This window comes from Schistocerca gregaria, chromosome 11, assembly GCF_023897955.1.
Source record: "Schistocerca gregaria isolate iqSchGreg1 chromosome 11, iqSchGreg1.2, whole genome shotgun sequence".
In the NCBI taxonomy this organism is placed as follows: domain Eukaryota; kingdom Metazoa; phylum Arthropoda; class Insecta; order Orthoptera; family Acrididae; genus Schistocerca; species Schistocerca gregaria.
Window position 1 is genome coordinate 26,405,295 of NC_064930.1, and position 26,436 is coordinate 26,431,730.

At 42.1% G+C, this 26,436-nt stretch overlaps 1 protein-coding gene across 1 annotated transcript in view; it reads left to right on the top strand.

Moving 5' to 3' along the window:
• The window catches only part of LOC126295505 (NADH dehydrogenase [ubiquinone] 1 alpha subcomplex subunit 10, mitochondrial), a 69,873-nt gene that overhangs the window by 35,157 nt on the left and 8,280 nt on the right, over positions 1–26,436 (top strand). The window contains exon 6 of the mRNA XM_049988084.1: positions 15,020–15,230. Within this exon, the coding sequence (XP_049844041.1) occupies positions 15,020–15,230 (211 nt within the window). The remainder of the gene's footprint in view (positions 1–15,019; positions 15,231–26,436) is intronic.

Here is a 26,436-nt window from a genome sequence, read left to right on the forward strand (position 1 = left end):
CTGTATTGATGACTTCCTATGTGATGTGCCTGGTGCGATTCTTTGCACTGCCACCCTTGCTATCCCACGCTCATCTGGACTGTTTCGCCACCGGCAAGTCCCGTGGTTGAATATGGTCATTGCCATTGCCATCTGTGATTGCTGTCGAACTTTGAAGCACCTTAAGAGGCACCCATCCACTGCCAGTCTTATTACTTTTAAACACCTTCGTGCCAAAGCCCATTACTTCATCAAACGGAGCAAATGGGTGTGTTGGGAATGCTTTGTTTCTTCACTCGCTTCTACTGTCCCAATGTCATGGGTATGGGCTAAACTTTGTTCTCTCAAACGTTGCCATCGGCAGTCTATCCTCCCTGGCCTTTCCCTCAGAGATGGCCTTTGTACAGACCTGTTTATTCTCACGTAACATCTTGCAACCCAGTTTGCAACAGCATCAGCATCGACCTCCTATCTGGCTGATTTCCTTTACCAGAAACAGTGGGCTGAAGCTTCCACCTTATGTTTTACCTCTTGTCAGTCAGAATCTTACAATGAACCTTGTACTGAATGGGAACTTCATCTGCACTTTCTTCTTCTCATGATACGGCCCCTGGCCCAGACTCCATTCATAACCAATTGCTTCAACATCTCTGTGCTCCACAATGACAACATCTTCTCCAGGTGCTTAACTGTATTTGGCTCCAGGGTGACTTCCCTTCTCAGTGGATGGATAGCATCATGGTTCCTGTCCTTAAGACAGGTAAGAAACCCCTGTTTGTCGAAAGATATCGGCCAATCAGTCTGACAAACATTGTTTGCAAGTTACTTGAATGGATGGTAGCCCGTCAGCTCAATTGGGTCCACAAATCTTGGAATCTATTGACCCGTTACCGGTGTGGCTTCCGATCAATCATTCACTCTGCTTGGAATCTGCAGTTCGGCAGGCTTTTTCCCAGTGCTGTCATTTGGTTGCAGTATTTTTCGACCTTCGCAAGGCCTATGACACGGCTTGGCGCCATAACATATTACTTACAGTTCACGAGTGGGGTCTTCAGGGGAATTGCATCCCACAGGGTTCCGTATGGAGTGTACTTCTTTTCCTCATTGCTATAGATGGACTTGTGGCCTCCGTTGGTCCTTTGGTCACCTCTGCTCTGTATGTAGATGACTTCTGCATTTTGGTTAGTTCCTCTTCGATAGCCTCTGCAGAGTGGTAGCTCTAGGGTGCTATATGGCGTGTCTCTGAGTGGACCCTCTCACACGGGACTCAATTCTCTCCTCTAAAATCACAGGTGGTCCACTTCTGTCACCGTACTACGATCCACCCCATCCAGAGCTCTATCTCGATGCACAATGATTACCTGTGGTCCCACAGTTTCGTTTCCTGGGTCTTCTTTTCGACAACAAGCCCACATGGCTGCCTCATATCTGACTTCTGAAAATAGACTGTTTCCATAAACTCAATGTCCTTTGCTTCCTTGCCCACACCTCTTGGGGTGTGGGTCATTCCACTCTGCTCCACCTTTATCATGCTTTAGTGTTGTCTCGCTTGGACTATGGCTGTCAAGTTTGGTTCGGCTGCTCCTTCCACCCTGTGCCGCCTGGATTTGGTCCACCATCGTCGTATCCGTTTGGCCACCGATGCTTTCCTTACTAGCCCTGTCGATAGTCTCCTGGTCGAAGCTGGGAGCCCTCCCCCCTCTCTCCGTTGTGTTCGGCAGTCCCAGCTTCTGGTTTCTTATGCAGTCACTGTCCATTCCTCTCCCCTCATCCTTCCTCGTCTATGCTGTTCCCAGACCAAGGAGGTCGCCCACCTGATTCCCACCTACGGGCGGGTTTACTGGTTGGGCTCCGCCCTACGTCTCTTCACTGTGATTTTCAACTTCCATCTTTCTCTTGTCTCCCATATCCCCCTCCCCTGGTTAGTCCCTCGGCCCCAGATTCAGATGGATCTCCGTCGAGGTCTGAATGATTCCATTCCTATGGGAGTTTTGGGATGCTGTTGTTTTTTACACTAATGGCTGTAAATGTGCTGATCATGTGGGGTATACCTACACGTCCTCTGTAGACACGGAAAATGATCTCCTGCCAACTGTGTGTGGAGTGTTTACTGTGGAACTGATGGCAATTTTCCGGGCCGTTACATTTATTAAAAAGTCCTCATTCAACCGCGTTTTATTATGTACAGACTCAATGAGTAGTCTTCAGGCTATTGACCGGTGTTTTTTTTTCCCGCCATCCTTTGGTCTCGGCCATCCGTCACTGTCTCGCTAATCTTCACCATGCTGCTTGTTCCGTTGACTTCCTTCGGGTCCCTGGCCATGTGGGTATCCCAGGTAGTAATGAGCTCGCTGATCGTTTGGCTGGGGAAGCAGTCACTTATCCCCCCTTCTCTGTAACCCCTCCTGCAGCGGATTTACGGCTTCACGTCAAATCTCACTTCGCACAATCGTGGGCCAACTCTTGGGAGGCTACCTCCCTGTCTAATAAACTCCATGCGATTAAGGTGACACCTGTTCCGTGGCGTTCTTCCTTCCACCTCTCCCAAAAAGACTCGACCATCACGTGTCATCTTCGCGTTGGCCGTACGAGGCTGACTGATGGTTTTCTTTTGCATAATGAACCACCCCCACTTTGTGTTTGTCCTTCCAGTCAGTAGCTCACATTTTGGTGGAATGCCCCCTTCTTTTGGCTCTGCCTACTAAGTACAGACTTCCCCACACTTTACCTTTAATATTGGCAGACGATTCCCAGATTGTTGACCTGGTTCTCAGTTTCCTCCTTAAAAGTGGTTTTAATTTTCAGTTCTAAGGTTTATAATCTCCTCTGGAGTGGGGGCATGGCGGTGAGGGTTGGGGTGTCTCCCACTGTAAACTGTGTTTGGAGATTCCTGACTCCCCTCCCTGGCCAAGATCCTCTTTTCTCCCCTTTTTACTCTGTTTTTACCACCTTTTAGATTTGGTTAGTCTTCTTTTACACTGCACACTTTTACATACTAGTGGTTGAATGCTTTTGAATAGCAGATGGTCTTGCCTGTACTGCATCAGAGGTGGTACATTTCCTGCCCACTTGCCGACTTCCCTCCTTGTTTTCACCATTGACGACCTGACTGCACTTTTATGTTTTTTAGCCTTTTACCTTTTATTGTCATGACTTTTCAGAGACTTAAATCCACCCGAATGGCTACCTTTGAAACAAGGGACTGATGACCTTGCTCTTTGGCCCCTTCAACCCCAATCAACCAAACCAATCCTTCTTCCAGCAGAAGAGTTGTGGGGTAAGAGGGGTGAAGGAAAAGGAAGGTTTATGAAAAGGAGTACACTTTGGAAAAATCACCCAGAGCCCTGGGTCAGAGTAGACTTACCGCACAGGATGAGAAGAAAAGGAAAGAAGATTGTTGGGGACAGCACTGGATGAGATTTGAAAACCTGAGAGCTTAAAGGTGGAAGACAGGGTAGTATGCAACACAGAGATTATTGCTAAAACATCGTGCAAGAGTTAATAAGAGTGAAAATCTGAGTGCATTGTGTGTAACAGAGGTGGGAGGGGATGGCGAAAAATAGACAGGTCAGAAAATGAAAAGTATAGAAAACTAAAACAGAGTGAAGAAAGGAGTATTTACTGCGAAGAAATGTTGAAACGGAATAAATTAATGTAAATTAAGGTCAGTTGGGTGACGAGAACAGAAAAGATGTAGTAACGCTAGTTTCCACCTGCACCCAGTTCTGAGAAACTGGTTTCTTGGGGAAGAATCCAGATGGTGCTTGTGGTGGAACAGGCACCGAGGTTACGACTGTCATGGTGAATAGCGTGCTCTGCAACAGGACATTGTGTTACCATTATTCACGTTCTACCTATGCCCATTCACCTGGGTGGGAGTCATACCGATGTAAAACGCCGAATAGTGTTTTCATAGCAGCTGGTATATGATGTGTGTTGTTTCAGAGGTGGCTCTCCCTTTGATGGTACATCTTTTGCCAGTTATAGGGCTGGTGTAGGTGGTGGTAGGACGCATAGGGCAAGACTTGCACTGGGGTGATCACAGGGATAGGAGTGATTTCCCTACACTATTACTCCTACCCCTCTGACTGGCCCTGCTGCAAGACTTTCCCTATGCACCCTTCCTCTATCCGAGATGCCTGTTGCACGAGGATTGTCAGCATAACTTTGCTTTTCGGTGTGCTCCATAAATAAAAATCAAATGATTTGAAATCTGGGGCCAGAGGCCTCTACTGACAAGTCTGTTTCCAGGGAACATGTTGATGTGATATGTACTGTAGTTGGATGTGTGAGCGGTTGCTCTATCTTGTTGGAATACAGCATACAGATTCTTAGCCTCTGTTAATTGTGTGTAGAACGAGTCAAAGATCTCTACATATCTGGCACTGTTTAATTGAAAAAAATCAGCCCAATAATGTGCATGCCAGACAACGCACACCAAACACCTACCTTCTGCATGGTGAGGTTCTTCATGTAGAATATCTTGGTTGTTCTGTGACCAGTGTATGCAATTGTGGAAGTTTGCATAACCTGATAATTGAAACCAGGCCTCACATAACATGAAGTAAAGCAAGGGGTCTAAGTAACCATTAGCAGTTTATGTTAACAGCCAGTTACAATCATCTCTTGCACCACAATCACATGATAGGCTTTAAATTTCATATTATTTTGTACACAATGGCAACTTATGAGGTACAGCAACCTGCTGCAATAATCTCCTTACTGACTTGTTAGGACTTCTCGTAATGTACGTGGGAATTCAGTTCACAGTTTCAGGGGTCATTCCTGTTGGTTGCCTACTATTCTGAACATTCTAAATGGATCCTACAACCCACCGTGTCTTGTAAGGATCTCGAATAGTATTGGCCTATCAGGATTGATCAGTTGAAACATTTCTTCATATTCCTCGAGGAAGTTTGTCTTTATGTAACAGTCCACAAAATCAGTTCACTGTTATAATGCAAACTGTCCTATTTCTGTAACAACTTAACAATTCGAACTTCTCACAACGGAGACAAGAACACACAGCTGCAGCCATCTTTCCAATAAAGTGCAGTGTAGCCAACTTCAGAGACAGTGTCACCACTTCAGTCGATTCAGCTAGGGATGATTAACTGGTACGTGAGGCGTATCACTTTTATGTGAGTCGCCCTGTATTAGATGTATCACTGCTCGTCCACTCGACTATGAATGACATGTCAGTGGTAGGGCTACACCTACCACTTCACCTCTATCTCTACATACCATCGTGAGGTGCATGGCAGAGGATGCATCCCATTGTTCCAGTTATTAGGGTTTCTGCTTGTTCCATTCACGTATTGAATGCAGGAAGAATGATTGATTGAATGCCTCTGTGCACACAATAATTATTCTGCCTACATCTTCACAATCCCCATGTGAGCAGTACGTATGTTGTTGTTGTATATTCCTAGAGTCATCATTTAAAGCTGGTTCTTGAAACTTTAATTGACTTTCTCTGGATAGTTTACATTTGCCTTCAAGAGTCAGCCAGTTCAGTATTTCTGTGATTCTCTCCCATGGATCAGACAAGCTGTGACCATTCGTGCTGCCCTTCTCTGTTATATGTTCAGTATCCCCTGTTAGTCCTATTTGGTATGGGTCTCGCTCACTTCTAGACCCACGAGTGATTTCTAAGCAGTCTGGTTTGTGTACTGATTGCATGTCCCCAGTATTTTACCAATAAGCCAAAGTCTGCCAATTCCTTTAACCACAACTGAGCATATGTGATCATTCGATTTCATATTTCTACAAAATGTTACATCCAGTTATTTGTACGAGTTGGTCGTCCAGTTATTTGTACGAGTTGGTCGATTCCATCAATAACTCTTTGGTACGTTTTCCCTTATTTTATTTGTGTGTGTGTGTGTGTGTGTGTGTGTGTGTGTGTGTGTGTGTGTGTGTGTGTGTGTGTGTGGTCCACAATTTTACTCGTCTGAACATGTAAAGCAAGTTGCCAGTCTTGGCACTACTTTGAAAGAAGCTACAGGAATATTAGGTCAGATCTTCATAAGATTTCAAACAGTACTTCTTTATAGATAATTATATTGTCTGCAAAAAGCCTGAGATTACTATTAATATTGTCTGCAGGGTCATTAATGTAGGCTACAACATGAACAGCAAGGATCTCAACACACTTTCCTGGGAACACCCCTGGAATCACTTCTTACGATGACTCTCCACTCGAGATAACATACTGCATCCACCCTACCAAAAAGTCCTCAATACAGTCACAAATTTCACTTGATACCCCAAATGATCGCACATCTGACAATAAGCATAGGTGTGATACTGAGTCTAACGCTTTTCAGAACTAAAGAAATACCACATCTAACTGCCTGCCTTGATCCGAAGCTTTCAGTACGTCGTACAAGAGAAGTGTGAGTTGAGTCTCACATGGTCATTGTTTTTGGAATCTGAGCTAGTTGATATTGAGGAGGTCATTCTGTTCAAAATAAGAGGATAATCCCAAAAGTGAGGTCTCCTACTTTTTTTTTAGAAGTGCATAGACCTGTTTTTTCCGACAATGATTTACATCAGTTTACAGCTTGAACATTTAGCTATTTTTTGACATAATCACCATTTCTGTCGATGCATTTTTGTAGACGCTGTTGCAGTTTTTGTATGCTCATGTCATACCAGCTTGTCGCCATGCTGTTCAGAAAGTAATGAACCTCTTCTTTCACCTTATTGTTGGAGCTGAATCCCTGGACCTCAATTAATCCTGACAGGTACTGTGGGACTCTGAAAAAACTCAAACGGGCAATTCAGAACCTGAGAAGAGGAAAGTTGGACAAGGGCGTACACCTTCTCCATAACAATGGTCGCCCACACATCGCTCGGCAAACTGTTGCTCTCTTACAACAGTTTCAGTGGAACATAATCACCCACCAGCCCTATAGTCCTGACTTGGCACCCAGTGACTATCACCTGTTCCCTAGGTTAAAAGAACATTTGCCCGGAAAGCGATTCAGCTCCAATGATGAGGTGAAAGAAGAGGTTCGTAACTTTCTGAGTGGCATGGTGGTGAGCTGGTATGACACGGGCATACAAAAACTGCCACAGCATCTACAAAAATGCATCAACAGAAATGGTGATTATGTCGAAAAATAGCTAAACGTTCAAGCTGTAAACTGATGAAAGCCATTGTAGACATAAACAGGTCTATGTACTTATAAAAAAAAAATAGGAGACCTTAGTTTTGGGATTACCCTCGTATCTCATTATGTTTGAGCTTAGAAAATGTTCTAAGATTCTACAGCAGATCAATTTCAAGGATATTGGACAGTAGTTTTGTGGACCAATTCTACTACCTTTCTTTCTTTTTTCCAAGAAATTAGCACAGCTTTTTGTTTGGGGGGTCTAAGATAGATTAAACGTAGAAGAGGGGCTAACTCACTCACAAATTCAGTATAGAATCTGATAGTAATTCCATTGGACTCTTGAGCCCTGTTAAATTTCTACGATTTCGGTGGTACGAGGATTCAATTGGGACAATTGTCCTGGGTTTTCGTTTTTAAAGCAGCATTTGAAAATGGACTTAATCATTTTAGCTTTTGCTTTGATATCCTCAATTTCAGTTCCTGTCTCATTCACAAGGGTTTGGACACATCTGGACACTAGTTTTAGTACCACTAACAGCCTGTACACACAACCAGAATTTATTTGGGTTTGACAATATTCTGCTGTGGTAGTCATTGAAAGCATTACACTTTGCTGTCTTGAAAGCATTACACTTTGTTATCTTGACAACCAAACACTCTTCATTCAGTATCTCTGTAGCTGTAGCCCTACAATCTGTTTTACACCTACTATGCTGTAATCTGTCTGTCTTTAGAATTAGTTTACAGTGACTGTATACCATGGAGGATCTGTCGCATTATGAACTGTTCTACTTGGTACACATGAATCCAGAGCATAGTCAGCTATTCTGTTAAACTTGAGCCAGGATTCCCCTACATGCCCCTGCCCTATTTCAAGTTCCTCATTGAGATATTACACTATAGACATTTTATCTAGTTTACTGAACATAAATATCTTTGTGCTTGCCTTAGTGGTCCTTTTTACTTTGGTAATCGTTGTTGTCACAGTTGCATCATGGTCACTGATACCAGCTTTGATGTGGACATCCTCAAAGAAGTCAGATCTGTTTGTTGCCATTAGCGTCAATATATTCTCGCTGTGCTAAGTGCACTAAACAGGAGAGACAGGAGCCAGTGAGAATTCAGGGTGTTACATCAATCCCTCTAACCAGCAAGTTTGAGCTGCTGTCTTTCACTGAAATAAAAACTGACAAGGGGACAGTGATTTCATCTAGATGTACAGTATAGGCTAGGCTTGGCAGGAAATGAATGTGTCGATTGTGTGAGCTCCAAGTGGCCAAGCTTTTAGAAAAAGATGGCATTTTTGCCACGAGTCAGGTGGAACATGAGCCATCTGTGTTCGCATAGTTTCTAGAGAGAAATTGGGCCAGCGGAAAGAGAGGAGAATGGTAATCGGAGAGTCGTGCCGTCAAGTCCCTAAGTGGAACATTTTTCAAATTTTTTTATTTTCAGTTTTTATGTTACTTGCACTGCAAATAAAGCCCAATATATATTGTATTTATTTGTGTTTTTATGAAAGGCATGAAAAGGAAATGCAAAGAGAAATCTGGGATTGCAAGTAAATTTCTAGGAAGGGATTGAAAGATGTGGACAAGAACCTGGTATATAAAATTGCATTTATGATTTTACAGCTGATGATTTATTTGTGCTGAGGTGATATTCATCATAAAACAGGGAAAGCAGTAATTTTCCCAGTTAACACCACATTTCTACAATTATGTGGTTGTTTTAAAGTTTTTATAGAAAAATAAACTTGGTTTACATTCATAAAAGGTTCTCTCTCATTGCACAGTTTGGCACTGGACCACGCACTGTGCATAATTTTTCCAAATATGACTGCAAAAGGTAAGCAGTGCCTGTAAATATTCAAAACGTCTTTTAGACAATGATGAAGTGTTACTAGCATCTACTTGAATGCTCGTTAGGAAAGATTTACAGAAGATACACTGAATGAACGGTGGTGATATCAAGAAATGCAGTGATATGTTCCTGAAAAAACAACTGTTGCATGAAAAGATCTTGCTACCATACGGACTCTTTGTGCTGCAGTTTGTGGCGTCAGTGTAAGAACTATCCAACATGTGTGTCTTGAGGAAATATCCCCGAAGGCAAATTCTCCGAGAAAAAATATTAGACCAAACAGCTATTTAACAAAACTAATAATTTTTACTGGATTTGTCGGATGTGTGGGACATATTTTAAATTATGTGGGATTTAAATATAAGCATTAGAATGACGGAAGGCAACTTTTACTTTAATGTATTGACATAGTGGCAACCAGAATAAAATTTTTGTGTACAGTGAATTAGCAGCGTACTACAGGTGATGTGTGACCTATATTGCTCTTGGATGAAACGTACGTCACTCAAACCCATTCCCTGAAGTACCTGTGGTAGAATTAGTCGAGGTGGGCGTTTTAAGGTCAGGCTGGCAGTTGCGCGTGTGAAGCCAGCAAAGGCTGGTTTTCGTAAAGAAAGCAAACGAGTTGTAAATGAAGGAAAACAAGTGAGTCAGGTGATTACCACTCAGGAATGAACACTGCTAAGTTTGAGCAATTATGCATCTTTGTTAGTGTGCTAATTACTCGAAATTCAATTAGTTATAGTATTTTTCACTGTGATATGCATTCTTCTCTCTGATTTATGTACATTTACACTTTATATAAATATGTCATACCTAATGTTGTCTATAATAATTTCACACACTGTAGACTGCAAGTAACAAATTGAATGGAAAGGTTTTAAAAATCAAATAATTTACACATACTTTGTTCCATAACGACATGACTGACACAGCCTAAGCCAGCATTTCACCGCAAAAGCATAATTATATTGATTTTGACCAAATCAGAAACTACGAGTAACAGAGGTGCTTGTAACTCACAGTCTGACAACAGGACACTAACAGAGCACATATCAGTATGCTTAAGCAGCCCGCATCTGAATTGCTTCGATGTCTTCCTGTGATCTGACCTGGTACGGATCCCAAACACTTGAGCAGTACGCAAGTACAGGTCACATTAGTGTCTGCATGCGCTCTCATTTACATGTGAAACACACATTCCTAAAATCCTCCCTACAAATGGAAGTCGGCTATTTGCCTTCCCTACTACAATCCTTACATGCTCATTCCATTTCATAGTGTTTTGCACAGGCCTAGATATTTAATTAACCTGACTGTGTCAAACAGGACACTTCTAATACTGTATCTGAGCATTACAGGTTTGTTTTTCCTACTCATCCTCATTAACTTACATTTTTCTACATTTAGACCTAGCTGCCATTCATCACACCAACTGGAAATTTTGTCTGTCATCTTGTATCAGCCTACAGTCACTCAATGCCGACACCTTCCTTAATGCCAAACCGTCATCGACAAACTGTGCTTAAATTGTCCACCGTATCATTTGTGCGTATAGAAAATACCAGCAGCCGTCACATTTCACTGGGTCGGTCCCAACAATATTCTTGTCTCTGATGAACACTTGCAGTCAAAGACAACATACTGGGTTCTGTTGCTTAAGAAGTCTTCCACTTGGACATCTGGGAACCTATTCCATCTGCTTGTAACTTTATCATCTGCAATGAGGTACCGTGTCAAATGGTTTTCAGAAACTAGAAATATAGAATCTGTGTGTTGCCCTTTATCTGTAATTGTATATAATGTGAGAAAAACACAGTGTGTGTTTCACATGAGCAGTGCTTTCGAAAACCATTCTGATTTGTGGACATAGCTTTTCAGTCACTAGGAAGTTTATATTTGAACTCGGAATTCTCCAGGTAACTGATATTAAGAATATTGGTCTGCTATTTTGCGGGTCCGTTCTTTTACCCTTCGTATAAACTGGAGTTGCCCACGTTTTTTCAAGTTCCTTGGGACATTGTACCGGACGAGAGATTCGTGATAAATGCAAGCTAGGTAAAAGACATAGAGTACTCATATAGAACTGAACCGGGATTCCATCCGGACGTAGTGACTTGTTTGTTTCCGATGCTTTCAGTTGTTTCTCTTCGCCAGTGATGCTTATTACTATGTCGTCCATACTGTGCAGTGGTCAGTTGATCGTATGTTTGTACAATTATCCTGTGTGAATCATTTCTTAAATGCAGAATTTAAAGCTTTGACTTTTTGCTATCTTCACTGTTGTGCCAGACTGTTAGTGAGTGACTGGATAGAACCACAGACAAGCTTAGCGATTTGAAATTGGGCCAGAATTTTCTTGGGTTGTCAGCCAGATCTTTTGCTAGAGTATGACAGTGGTGGTTGCTGTAAGCTTCGCACACACGAATCTCTAATAACTTTAAAAGCACTTACCAGGCACATTCTTCTCCAGTCTAACCTATTATTTTCTAGGTAATGTGGAAAACATTTCACATAATTCTTCATAAGCTATTGTTAACTTTAATATGTACCGTACCAACTTGACTCTGTACACAGGCGCAATTGATTCACTCTTGGCTATCAGTATACATTTATAATTGAAAACATGCAGAAAAATGGACTAACCCTTAAATGTAAAAGTTTAGAGATAATTGTTGCCATCTTTTGCTGGGAATGGGAACTGTCAAAATTAACATCGATCTCACCCCTGAGTGATATTTAGGGTGAGACCAATGTCAATTTTGATAGTTCCTATACCCAGCAGAAGATGGCAACACTTATCTCTAAGCTTTTGCAATTGATGGTTAATCCATTTTTCCGCACATGTCTTCAATTATCGCATACACTGTGTGCATGTCACAATATGTCATGGCATCATGTATTTTTGACAAAGTTATTGCTGTCTGCTGAGAAAATATTGACTATTTGTAATATACTATCCTGACTATTGTAGACTTCTGAAGATGACAGAGCCATCTGTCAAAACCAGTGTAGTGAAATAAATATTCAAACTGGGCAGCTGACGACTGAATTTTATTTTAAAAGAATGGGGGGAAGGAGGTAGGGAGAGAGAGAGAGAGAGAGAGAGAGAGAGAGAGAGAGAGAGAGAGAGAGAGAGAGAGAGAGAATAATAATTCCTTCTGTTGGTCAGATGTTATATGAGAGTATTGCAAGTTGTCAGATAGATAGCAGTTTTGTATGGTGCATATGGAAAACAGGATTTATTCCTTTGTTGGTTGTTACATGAAACATTGTTTCGTCTCAATTACAGTCAGTTACAGAATTTTTTTTTTTTTTTTTAATCTCCAATCTCATCTTTACTAGAAATTTTGTGACACATCATATACCCGATAAGTAGAAACTACCAATATTTGTACAGATTGTGGTGTGATGATGCGGGAGTCACACACCTGCTAACAATAGTAGAGTGTTGTCGAAGTGAAGACTGTTTCCCTCATTGCAGCTGAGACGGTTCTGGGTGGTAAAATAGTAAAAATATTATCTTGTTTTATATTTAGTTCATTAAGTTGTTGATACTGTATTCTTCTAATGTTTTGAAATGATCAACTTTTTAATAGGACCGTGAATATTTAATTTTAAATTTTACATGTAACATTTACATCACATGGTCAGTGTGGAAGCATTCTTAATACTCTCTAAAACTAATCTATTGATCTTATACAAAATGTTTTCACAATTATATTGTCGGATATTTTTCTTTGACAGATTTTATCACAGGAAACTCCAAGCCTCTCCTTCAGTGGTTATTGTACTGTCTAAAGCTTCACGATGTACTTATTGTGATGTCAAGGCACACTGCCTGCTGAGTACCTCAAACTAATAATAGTGCAGCAAACACAAATGTCTGTATTATGGAGATACTGTCCCGGAATCTAGTACCAGTTGCAGATTGCTATCTAATAGTTTACAGGGGAAACAAAATTTTTATTTTAAGTATTTGGTGTAATTGTTCACACAATTTAAAAATGTAAAATGCTGTCATAATCTCATAAAGAGGTGTAATCTTATGTTAAGTTTCATTCAGTAAGACGAGTATTTTGTTGTGTTTTGGGGTTGTGTAACAGGCAGCACACAAATGCCTAGACTTTATCCATCCATTTTGTATGAATGAGAGCATTAGCAACTTCCGACAAACTTTACACACAATTTCAAACCCTTAAGAGACTTTTTCTGCCTGGCATCCCCATTTCTCACAGATTGACAAAAGGAAATGAGGTTATCACTTACTACATTTTTGCTGTTAATGCAGTGAAACATGCATCGGACATCACATTTTAATTTGTTACTTCTTTATTACAGTGTCTATTCACAAAATAGTTTTAGACAGTATCCACATATACGACTGAATGTACCTGCAAACTTGTATCCTTATATGACACACAATTCAGGAGATGTATCACAAACATTGCGATGTGTGAAAAATTAGCTTTTACTTATAATGGAGCCCAAGTTATCCAGACTGTACTCATTTAGTGTTCCATAATGAGAGCACTTAGTGACTTCCAACAAACTTTAAGTGTAATTTATAACTGTTTTCAACCTTTTTTTAGTTTACATGCTAATGTCAGATGTTTAACACATTAACTCATTTCTAAAGTAATCAGACATTTAAAGCTGTTTTGTACATGGGAATTGATCTCTTTAAAGAATCAGGTGTTTACTAGTGTGCACTAATACGTAAAATCATATGTATGTTATTCAGAACGTACCCTTTAAACTAACATTAGTGAACAACACCTTCACTCCTTTATAGATGACGAGATTACAGAAAACTTCACACTTCTAACATTTATAAAGTGTACAACTTTGCTAGTGCCACTTTTTCCCCAACATCTGAGGCTTTAATGAAACTAATTGGTTACACATGTATCATTCAAAGTATTTTTCATCGCTGACCACTACTTTATCCCATCTTTCGGGTGGTGTACGAATCCCACATTGAAAAAATTGTTCGTCTTTTGAAGCGATCTGCGAATTGATCCAATGTGTGACTTCTTCATGAGGTCAGAATCGTTGGTCAGCCAGGCCACACACCATTGTATCTAAACAGGTGATAGAGGGAACAATGTCTGAAGAATACGGCGAATGGGATAGGACTTTCCATTTCAATGTTTCCAAGTACGTTTTGATGTCTTTTGGAATGTGGGGTCGAGTGTTGTCATGCTGCAAAATCACTTTATCGTGCCTCTTACTGCATTGTGGCCGTTTCTTTTAATGCCCTGCTCAAACGCATTAATTGTTTCGATAATGAGCACCTGTGATTGTTTCACTTGGTTTTAATACCTCATAGTACGTGACATCGAGCTGGTCCCACCAAATGCGGAGCACAATCTTGGAGCCCGATGTGGAAGTATGGCTGGGATATTCCCATGATTTTTTGCATTTAGGGTTATAATGAACCCATTTTTCATCCCCGGCCACAATTCATACTGAAATATCTTCCGTTTTTGCCTCTGTAGCAACTGTTCAGCTGTTCAACTTCTCTCGGTTACAGCTCACACGGAACCCAAGTTCCTTCTTTCTGAATCATGTTCATACCCTTGAGATGTTTTGAAATGGCTTGCTGTTTCACTCAGCAATGTCTCATAATTCTGCATCTTCGAAAACATTCTCTCTTTCACCACTGTACAGGTCTACGACATTAAAATCACCCATGACACATTCTTTCACTAATAGCGCCCTTACTGTACATACTTCAGAGCATTCGATGAGAGTCAGCTGCTGTTATGTTCATATTGAAACAAAACAGTAAAACCTCCCACAAATGACGAGAATTAGGCTCGTAAACTGACATTTTCAATCGAGAACAACATTGTGAAGCAGACGCAGATCGACTAATGTTCGAATGAGGTTATATTGACAGAGGTCCGAGCTAACTGCCTGACGTCTGCGATCTGTTTCTTTTGACCGCTACTTACTGTCGTCGCCACCTGTCGGCAAATGGCGGAAGCAAAGTTGTACACTCTGTATTTGAAAATCCCAAATTTAACTACGAAAATTTGTATACACCCGCACAGCACGCAGCGTGTACTACGATGTTCGCCGCAACACGATATCGGAGCTGCTGGAGCCGCACCTGGTGATATACCTGGACGTGCCGCCAGCGGCCGTGAGGCAGAAGGTGGAGGCGCGGAAGCTGCCGCATGAGAAGAATTCTCCGGTCTACAAGGGCGACTTCCTAGAGCGCCTGGAGGAGGCCTACAAACAGCGCTTCTTGCAGGAGATCAGGTCAGTGGCCGTCAGGGCCGCACCTAGGGGGCGGTGAGGTAAACCCTTGCCGAGGGTGCGGGCGCGGGCGCTGGGGAGGTATGTGACTCCTCCTAATCCCCATTAAAGCACTGCATCTGTGTGAGAACCCGTGCGAATGGCAAACGATCCCTATCGTGCACTGATGTCAGCTTTGAACGCACCATCCCCGTGTGCTCAGAGGCTCGTCTTGCGGATCTCCCCCACTGCCCATTTAACTGAAAACTCGTCACTGGAGTCTGCTACTAGGTACGAGTGGATACGATATGTGTAGAAAGAAATGCACACTGTGCATGTTTGTGCATTTTAAGAAGTGGCGGATAAATTTGTTTTAAGAAAGAAATGGGAATTAAGTCCCCATCCCAAAATGGACGTACAAAAGAAACAACCAGATACCAAATAAACAGTTAATAGAAAAGTGGAAAGCATTATAAACTGATGAGTGCAGTGTCCTGGGAAATACCATTACTTGTGTGTAGTTTGTGTGAGAAATAAAAAAGAACTGTTTGGCATGATCATCAGGTAAGTTGTAGTATTAATCAACAAATGCGAGAACTAACCAGTTCAAAACAGTTTTTTAATACAGGCAGCAATGTTGTTGTTGTTGTTGTTGTGGTCTTCAGTCCTGAGACTGGTTTGATGCGGCTCTCCATGCTACTCTATCCTGTGCAAGCTTCTTCATCTCACAGTACCTACTGCAACCTACATCCTTTTGTATCAGCTTAGTGTATTCATCTCTTGGTCTCCCTCTACGATTTTTACCCTCCACGCTGCCCTCCAATGCTAAATCTGTGATCCCCTGATGCCTCAAAACATGTCCTACTAACCAGTCCCTTCTTGTCAAGTTGTGCCACAAATTCCTCTTTTCCCCAATTCTATTCAATAGCTTCTCATTCGTTAAGTGATCTACCCATCTAATTTTCAGCATTCTTCTGTAGCACCACATTTTGAAAGCTTCTATTCTCTTCTTGTCCAAACTATTTATCGTCCATGTTTCACTTCCATACATAGCCACACTCCATGCAAATACTTTTTAGAAATGACTTCCTGACACTTAAATCAATACTCGATGTTAACAAATTTCTCTTCTTCAGAAATGCTTTCATTGCCATTGCCAGTCTACATTTTATATCCTCTTCACTTCTACAATCATCAGTTATTTTGATCCCCAAATAGCAAAACTCATCTACTAATTCAAGTGTCTCATTTCCTAATGTAATTCCCTCAGCATCACCTGACTTAATTCGACTACATTCCATTATCCTCATTTTGCTTTTGTTGATGTTCATCTTATATCCTCCTTTCAAGACACTGTCCATTCTGTTCAACTGCTCTTCCAAGTCCTTTGCCGTCTCTGACACAGCAGTGCAAATGATAATTACAAAATCGTTCTTTGTGTCCAACTCAAATTACATTCCTCTGAAGGGGAAAAAAGGAAGAAGAAAATGCCCCTGGTTTAGGTTATAAATGTCAATCTAATTAATGTGCATCTTCGTGTTCTCGCAACGCAGTGACTGCTCCCAAATACTTTGGACGTGCAGCCACATAAATACCACATCATCATCTTCATCTTCTTCTTCTTCTTCTTCTTCTTCATCTTCTTCGGATCTTTCAGCCGTGTGTTGTTTTGCCATTTTCATGACTGAATGACACACAGCCGAAATATCAGAAGTGGAATTTATGCAGCTGACCTATTTAACCCTCGAGTGAGCGCTGTATATAAAGTGAGGCAACCAAAAACAAAATGATTTTGTACGGTTCCATTGTTGTTTCACGGCTGTAAACACATGCCTATTCCTTCATTATTGCTTCAGGTAACACAGCGATAAATTGTGTTAGCATACTTCCAAGTGAGCAGCAGTAATATAAAATACAAAGTGAGCTATATGAGAAATAATTTACAATCCATACAAAAAATGAACCCGATTATGAACCGCAACATAATCCCACATTGAGGCAGTTGTCTAGGAGATAATTAGCGATTGGAATTGTCGGCTGACTGAGATGTTGTGCAACTGCACTGCTTAATGCTTAGAGTGAGTCATTACTGTCTCTGTAACACCTGTCCTTGGCAACAGTGTGTTATAGTGCAAAATTATTTCATTATTGTTTGATAAAACAGTAGTTTAGCTCACATTATGTAAATTTATTTTCTCATTGTTTGAATAAACTAAGAATAAACTGTGATTTTGACCATACATGGCTTACCTTGGTAACGTAAGAAAAGCTATTCTCTACATGTGTACAAAGTGTGCCACACATCCACTCATGTTATGAAAAATGGCGCATCTGCTCAACGGTTAATGTGTTAATGAAGTTGTAAATTATACCCATATTAAGAAATAATTAGGATTCTATATATTACAAGTATATCTCACTTCTGGTTCTAACTTTTAAGCTAGACACAAGTAAATCCGTCTACATTCAGGATATCGTGTTGCGATAGCAGATGCATTAAGGGGACCTGAAATCATGGTGGACCATAAGAATTCAATTTGAGAGCTGAGGCTTTGCAAAATTTGGTGCCTCTAATGACTGAGTCCTGTACAAACACTGAGGAAAGCGTAATAGCCGCTTTCTACATCATCTATGCAACTGAGAAGGAAAATATTGCTACAAGAAAGTTTCCTGTATTAATTGAACTGTGTATAAACTTAGGATGTCTTTCTTTGACCAAATTAATGTTCAATGGCAATGCAAATTATGAAAGTTCTAATATTATTCTCAATGTGAAGGGTGTAGTATGTAAAATAATTGCTGATGATATTTTATAGAAAATAAAGTTGGCAAGGTGGTATTCAGTTATGATATAGACGAGTCTACTGACATCACTCGAACAGAAACTATATATATGTGAAAGGGAAATATGCATGCACTGCTTAACACTGTGTCCACCAACAAAATGTTCTGTGACAGGGTAGGAGTTTTGGATAGGCGTGGCACTGATACGAGCAAATGCTCCTCAATTGCTGCTAACAGTGCATTTGTTATGATAAGAGTTCAGTTTACGATGGCTAATCTTTAACGACTAGCCCAATGTATTACATGTGTATTATGAGGCCCATTGGTTAGCTCTAGTAGTTGGTCAAGCAGTTGAATACTGTTCAAATCTTGAAAAGTTTTAAGATGTTTTAAATAAAATTTATAACTTCTTTGGACACTCAGCAACAAATTCCTACACATTAGAAGATATACAAGAAATACTTAATAAGCCAAGGAAAAAACTTTAAACTTTTGCCATTCGCTGGCTGTCATTGGGAGAGATGGTAATTCACAATATATAAATTGGAATTCTTTGGTATCTATGCTGGGAACAGATAAAAGATCAGTAGCTGCTGGCTTACTAAAAGGTGTCAAGTATGTACAATTTTTGTCTGTGATCTTACTAATGAACAGAAGAAAAACCTTGCTATCGTGCAACTGTTGTTCGTCATTTCCCGATACTCTGCCTAGAGTGAAGTATTCACTCTATATCCTTGCTAGACACAATATTTACCATGATTCCGGTAAACAAAGCTATCGTATGCATAGCAGATATTTTTCCTATCGATATTGTGACATTATTCCAACACTGCCTCACCACAACCTACTTTCAATACAATAGTGACTTTTATGAACAGATTGACAGGGCAGTCCTCTTAGTTCTGCTGTGGCTAACTTGTTTATGGAGACCTTTGAACAACAGGCATTGCAGACTCCCAGTAAGAGACCAGCCAGATGGTATCGCTATGTCAACAAGAAGTTCGTAATATGGAAACACAGAGCAGAGGATTTGGATGCCTTCCTGACACATCTAAATAGCATTAATCCGAAAATCCAATTTACTGTGTAGATGGGGATTAATAGTCAATTTAATTACCTGACTGTGCCTGTGATTAAATGACAGGACGGAACATTGTGCCATAAAGTGTGTAGAAAGGCCACACATACTGATCATTAACTGCATAAAGATTCGAACCACCACCCTAGACAAAAAAGAGGTGTAATAAACACTTTGGTGAACAGTGTGTACAGAATTTGTGAACCTGTTTATTTAAAAGATGAAATTGAACATCTATGGTCAACTTTAGTGAAAAATGGCTATTCTAACAAGGATATAGATCAAGCACTTCACTCTAGCCAGAGAATCAGGGGAAATGACAAACAAGTCACCCAGCAGCAAGGTTTTTCTTCCGCTCATTAGTAAGGTCACACAGATCGCATTGGGAAAGTGTTAAGCAAGTATGAGGTGGAAACTATTTTCAGACCTGCCATAAAAGAATATTTAAGATCGGCAAAAGATGCATGACACCCTTTGGCTACACTGGGGATATATAAAATACCCTGTAGTTGTGGACAGGTTTATATTGGTACCACAAAGAGAAGAGGTAACACCCGTCTTGTTGAACATAAGAGGAAATGTTGCCTGGGTCACATGGATAAATCAGCCGTAGCAGAACACGTTTACCAGGAAGGTAATCATGAAATGAAATTCAGTGAGATGAATGTCATATCTAAAACCTCGCACTGTTATGCACGCATGTATAGGGAGGCTATTGAGATTGATTAACACTGTAACAATTGTAACAGGAAAGAGGAAGGTGTTAAACTGGATATAATTTGGATGTCAGCAATGCACGGGAAGCATGGCAATCAATTACTTTCAATCGAGAATGTTGGCATTACCAGAGACGGTCTCATAGCTGAGACCACATGATGGTCAGTGGCATGCTCTGTACTGCCTATTTAATCAGCACTTCATCAAGTTCTCATTGCAGTTCGCTGCTTTACCTCGTAGGATGTCTCCTGCAGTCAGAGACAAAATGTCAGGGAGGAGTTTTATACATTGACCACGGCCCATCAGCCCAGAAGTGTTAAGTGAAGACAATACCGACTGTGAAAGCCTACATTGATAGAAGTGTTATTAAGTTCACGATTTTCAAATTCTTAGATAAGATGCTTGTAAATGTAAATGACACACTAGGGGATTTATGAGACAAGAGTAAAATTTTTTAGGACATCTGGTCAGAGTGGGTGGCATCAGGGCGGATGACACACAATAAAGCGTAGTCCATCATCTCTTGCTGGTGGTCAAACACCAGCAGTCTCTAAGCGATCACGAGCTCAACTCAGCGCACAGAAGTACAACCCCAAATCGTTCCCCTCCCAGGCCACACTGTGGGAGGAACGTCAGGCTAAGGATGGAGGCGGATCTAATTTGCCCCGGTACCTCATATGTTTGAGAGCTGATAGGGAATATTTCATGACGATGAAGCCTCAGTTTTTTGTTGAGCATATAGAGGACAAGTTCGGGGAGGTGGTGGGCTTGTCCAAAATGGGATCTGAGTCAGTCTTGCTCAAAACAGTATCCTCTGCCCAGTCACGGGAGCTACTCACTTGTGACAAGCTGGGGGATGTTTCTGTAACCATCACGCCTCAAAAGAGCTTAAATATGGTCCATGGTATCATATTTCACAGAGACCTTCTTTTGTAGTCTGACGATGAGCTGCGCGCCAATTTAGAGCAACGAGGTGTACATTTCGTTTGGCGTGTCCAGCAGGGTCCGAAGGATAATCAGGTTGCCACTGGTGCCTTCGTCTTGGCCTGTGAAGGTGATACATTGCCCGAGAAGGGCAAGGCGATGGTCTACCAGTGTGATGTAAACTCCTGTATCCCTCCCCGATGTGGTGCTGGAAGTTCGGCCATATGTCTTCTCGCTGTACTTCCAGCGTCACATGCCGAGATTGCGGACACCCATCACATCCCAATACTCGATGTTCCCCACTTCCTATCTGTGTCAACTGCGGAGAACACCATTCACCTTGCTCGCCTGGCTGCAGGATTCTCCATAAAGAAAGGAAAATCATGGAGTACAAGATCCTGGACAGTCTGACCTACACTGAGACCAAGAGAAAATTTGAATGCCTGTATTCTGTGCGTATGACATCATCTTAAGCCACCATTACAACAGTTCCGGAACCATCTGCTCCACCAACCCATGGTCACCTCTCAGAGCTGGAAGACTACACCTGCCCCTCTAATGGTGGGGGGGCATTTCCCTCCCTATTGCTTCTGCAACATCTACTTTGGGAGCAAACCCCTTCCCAACCAAAGGGGATGTCCGGCCCCACTTCTAGGCCAGAGAAGTGTAAGTCTTATTCAGTTTCTCATGCTAGGAAGGTTGTCCCTTGGATAACTCCCATCCCAGGTTTCTTCTAGTGAGAAAGGTGACACCCGTTAGTGGCTGAAGAGCCCAAAAGCATCTTGTTTTAGGGCTTCACGCTCATCCTCAGTCCCAGAGACTGAGCCAGCCGGAGAAACCCAGAAACCAGAGGAGCAAAAGAACTGAGACCAAGGATACTGTAGTGGCACCCACACCACCGCTACCTGTGGCTGAGTATGGGGTGGAGATTTAGGCATCTGCTGGGGACCTAGATCTCGCCAGACCCTCAGACACGATGGATATAGACTGCTCAGGCAATAAATTGGTGGCAGCAGGTGACTCTGAGGTGTAAACTGCCTCATTGAATGTTCCATGCCTTCCCAGTCTCACGATGTCATCTTCCAGTGGAATTGAGGCATTTTTTTCCATCACCTGGCTGAGCTACGGCAACTGTTAAGCTTTACACCTGCTATCTGCATTGCCCTCCTGGAAACTGGGTTCCCAGCAATGCGGACCCCTGCCCTCCGTGGCTATAAGGGATATTATGGGAACCGTAGAGACTATAATCGAGTGTCAGGTGGAGTTTGCATTTATATCCTAAACTCACCCTGTAGTGAACATGTGCCCTTTCAAACCCCTCTTGAAGCTGTCAGAACAAGGATGGTGCAGGAAATAGCTGTCTGTAATGTATATCTGGTGCAGTACCCCTGAATGTATTAGCTGCACTGATTGATCAGCTTCCTAAACCTTTCCTACTTTTGGGAGATTTTAATGCCCATAACCCCTTGTGGGGTGGTACCGTTGTGGCGTTTGCTGTGTTATTCAGTGGTTTGGTATTTAACTAATTTGTAAATGGAAATGATAATCTTATTTTTTACATTGAGTAATTACTAAATAATTTTTCTCCCGACTAAAGATTTGATCAAGTTGCTAAAGAACTCAAAGTTAATGTCGTGTTAAAGTGTTGTCTGTAAGTTGTGTAAGTGTCACTAAATCACAGTTCATACAACAGATTCCTTACAACTATTGATTAAGATGGAAGCAGTTATCTTCAGTAAAATGATCATTAAAACCACCGAATATCAGCCGCACACAACACTGACGTATGTTACCTGAAACAATATTCTTCGCAACTCGTGCGTAATTAATTTCAGCTCCATACATCAGCTAGAAAAGTTTCTTATAAGGATCGTGCTATGACCACTGTTTTTAAAGAACCAATCTGATTCGAATCATTTTCATTAAAATGAGATAGGGACCACCGGTGCACATTTATTTTTATTACCTTCGGAATTTATTCTGCAGAGTTGTATAATTTAAATTTGAATTTGCCACTGAGATAATTGTTAAGATGGCGGCAGACAATTGATAGAGACTTTCTATTGTTAGAGCAAATAAGTAAATATTTAAAATGCTTATTAAACTCTATAAAAACTACTTTCGTATTGTGCACTATTTAGACTTCATCAAGCAAACATTTGATTTGTTTCTAAGGAAAACACAGACAAAAACGTAATACAAATCACTATCATCAATGGCTGCGCTCCTTGCAGCGGAAAGAAATAATTAACACAGATAATGCTTACTGAGAGAGGAATTAAAGTTACAAATAATTATTCACTCATGTTTATAATAATAATGAACTCTATTTTCAAGTAATAATTAACAAATAATTACAATTTCTTAACAGACCTCAGTTCGATATGCATCCGCAACCTACAAAAGCAAACCAACAAAAGGTTAAAGAAGAAGGCAAACGCAGATCATAAAAGGAATTTACAATTATCATTGTCTTTGTGTGATACACATTGAAATGTCCAATTATATCATAGAATATTATATAAATAATTAATATTTATCATCGTTTTCATTCGTTTTCACTGTTTTTTTCATATGTCAAATAGATAATGTTTATAACTGTTAAAGGCATAATTTTCTCTCGTCGCACTGTAGCTAAAATTTATCTCGTGGATGTTACACCGTGCTTACTGGCTGAGGCAGAGATGTCGAAACTTCACTCTCACAATTCGACCTTTGCCTCTTAAGTACTGGGGCCACCACACATTTCAGTGTGGCTTATGGTAGTTACTCAGCCATTGATTTATCAATTTGCAAGCCCAGGACTTCTCTCATTTATCCACTGGAGAGCACCTGATGACCTTTGTGGTAGTGACCACTTCCCCATCTTCCTGTCACTGCTCCAGTGTCGGGCACACGGATGCCTGCCCAGATGGGCTTTGAACAAGGTGGACTAGGGAACTTCCACCTATGCTGTCACCGCTGAATCTCTCCCACACGGTAACATCGATTTGACGGTTGAGCAGGTGACTAGCACAATTGTTTCTGCGGCAGAAAATGCGATCCCTAGCTCTTTAGGGTGCCTGAGGCGTAAGGCGGTTCCTTGGTGGTCGCCGGAAGTTGCTGAAGCAATTAAGGCGCGTCGGTGAGCTGTACAGCGGCATAAGAGGCACCTTTCCCTAGAGCACCTCGTAGCCTTTAAACAGCACCGTGCCTGTGTTCACTACCTTATCAAATAACGGAAGGAGGAGTGTTTGGAGAGATACGTGGTGGGAGAGCACCATCATTCCGGTGCTCAAACCCTGTAAAAACCTGCTTGATGTGGATAGCTATTGGCCCATCAGCCCCACCAACGTTCTTGGTAAGCTGCTGGAACGTATGTTATGTTGGCAGTTGGGTTGGGTCCTGGAGTCACGTAGCCTACTGGCTCCATGTCAGGACGGCTTCTGCCAGGCTTGCTCTACCACTGATAATCTTGTGTCCATCGAGTCTGCCATCCGAACAGCCTTTTCCAGACCGCAACACCTGATTGCTGTCTTTTTTGACTTACGAAAGCATACAACCTGACTTGGCGACATCGTGTCGTTGCCACATTGTGTGAGTGGGGTCTCTGGGACCACACCTGTTTTTTATCCAAAACTTCCTTGTGCTCCGTACCTTTCGTGTCCAAGTTGGTGACTCGCATAGTTCCATCCATATCCAGGAGAATGGAGTCCTGCAGGCCTGTGTATTGAGTGTGTCTCTACTTTTAGTGGCCATTAACAGTCTAGCAGCAGTTGTCGGGTCCCCCATCTCACCTTCTCTGTTTGCAGATGACTTCTGCATTTCGTACTGCTGCTCCAGTGCTGTTGTTGCTGAACGGAGCCTCCAGGGAGCCATCCACAAAGCCCAGTCGTGAGCTCTATCCTATGGCTTCCAGTTTTCAGCCGCAAGGTCGTGTGTCATGCACTTCTGTCAGCATCGTACCGTTCATCTGGAACCCGCACTTTACCTCAGTGATGATCTACTCACTGTAGCGGAGACATATCAATTCCTAGGACTAGTTTTCGACGCTCCATTGACTTGGCTCCCTCATCTTTGTCAGCTTAAGCAGAAGTGATGGCAGCACCTCCATTTCCTGAGAAACACCAATAATTGGGGTGCATAACACTCTACGCTGCTGCAGCTCTACAGACCCCTTGTCCAATCCCAAATTGATAACGGGAGTGCAGTTTATGGTTCGGCAGCACCTTCAGTATTGCATTTACTCGGCCCTGTGCACAGGATTAGTGACAGGAGCTTTTAGGACGAGTCTCGTGACCAGTGTACTGGTGGAGGCTGGTGTCCCTCCACTGCAGATCAGATGTGCGCCACTGTTGGCCAGTTACGCCGCACACATTCGTAGTTCCCCCAAGCATCCGAATTACCATCTCCTTTTCCCACCCGCAGCAGTCCATGTCTCGCATCGGCGACCCAAATCGGTGTTAACTATTGTAGTTCACGTGTGGTCCCTTCTCACCGAACTGGAGTCCTTTCCTTTACCACCTCTACTTGGGGTCCGTTCACGTATACCTCCACGGTGTACGCCTCGGCCGCAGCTTCATCTGGACCTTTTGCATGGCCCTAAGGACTCCGTTAACCCCACCACTCTCCGCTGTCACTTCCTCTCGATTCTCGACATGTTCCGGGGCTCTGAAGGCTGACGGTCACGTAGGCTTCGCATATGTTTGTGGAGGACATATTGAGCAGCACTCCTTGCCAGTTGGTTGCAGTGTTTTCACTGCAGAGCTGGCGGCCATATCTCGTGTTCTTGAGTACATCTGCTCGCGCCTTGGCAAGACATTTCTCCTGTGTGCTGACTCATTGAGCAGCCTACAAGCTGTCGACCAGTGCTACCCTTTACAACCCCCTGGTAGCATACATTCAGGAGTCCAGCTATAGCCTGGAACAGTCCCGTCGTTCCGTGGTGTTTGTTTGGACCCCTTGACACGTTGGAATCCCAGGCAACAAACTTGCCGACAGGTTGGTCAAACAGGCTACGAGGAAACTGCTTCTGGAGATGATAGGTATCTCTGAAGCTGACCTGCGTTCTGTCTTACGCTTTGGGAGACAGAATGGCATAACAGCACACACAACAAACTGTATGTCATTAAGGAGACTAAGAGTGTGTGTAAGTCTTCCATGCAGGCCTCTTGCAGAGAGTCAGTTGTCCTCTGCCAGCTCCGCATTGGCCATACGTGGCTAATGCACGGTTACTTACTTCATCACGAGGACCCACCTCAGTGTCGCTGTGGCTCCCAAATGACAGTCGTCCACCTCTTGCTGGACTGCCCATTTTTAGCCGCTCTGCGGCAGACTTTTAACTTTCCCAGCACCCTGCCTTCGGTATTGGGTGACAATGCCTCCACAGCAGCTTTAATTTTACTTTTTATCCCTGAGAGTGGGTTTTATACTTCTACATAGTTTTTAGCGGATGTCCTTTGTCCCTCTGTGTCCTCCACCTTAGTGCTTTTAGGGTGTAGGTTTTAATGTATTGCAGAGTGGCTGGCTTTCCCTATTTATTGCTGTGGTTGGTCAGCCACTGTAATCTGCTTTCATGTTTTACTCTCTTCTGTTTCTAGCATACCTCTGTTTTCGTGTCCTCTTCTGTTCCTTTTAGTGTTCGTTGCCTTCCCTTTGTCCTTGTGACTTTTCCTTTCTTTCCATCTTGTGTTATATGTTTCGTACGTTTTATTCTTACACTTGTGGCATTGTTTTTTTTATTAGGAT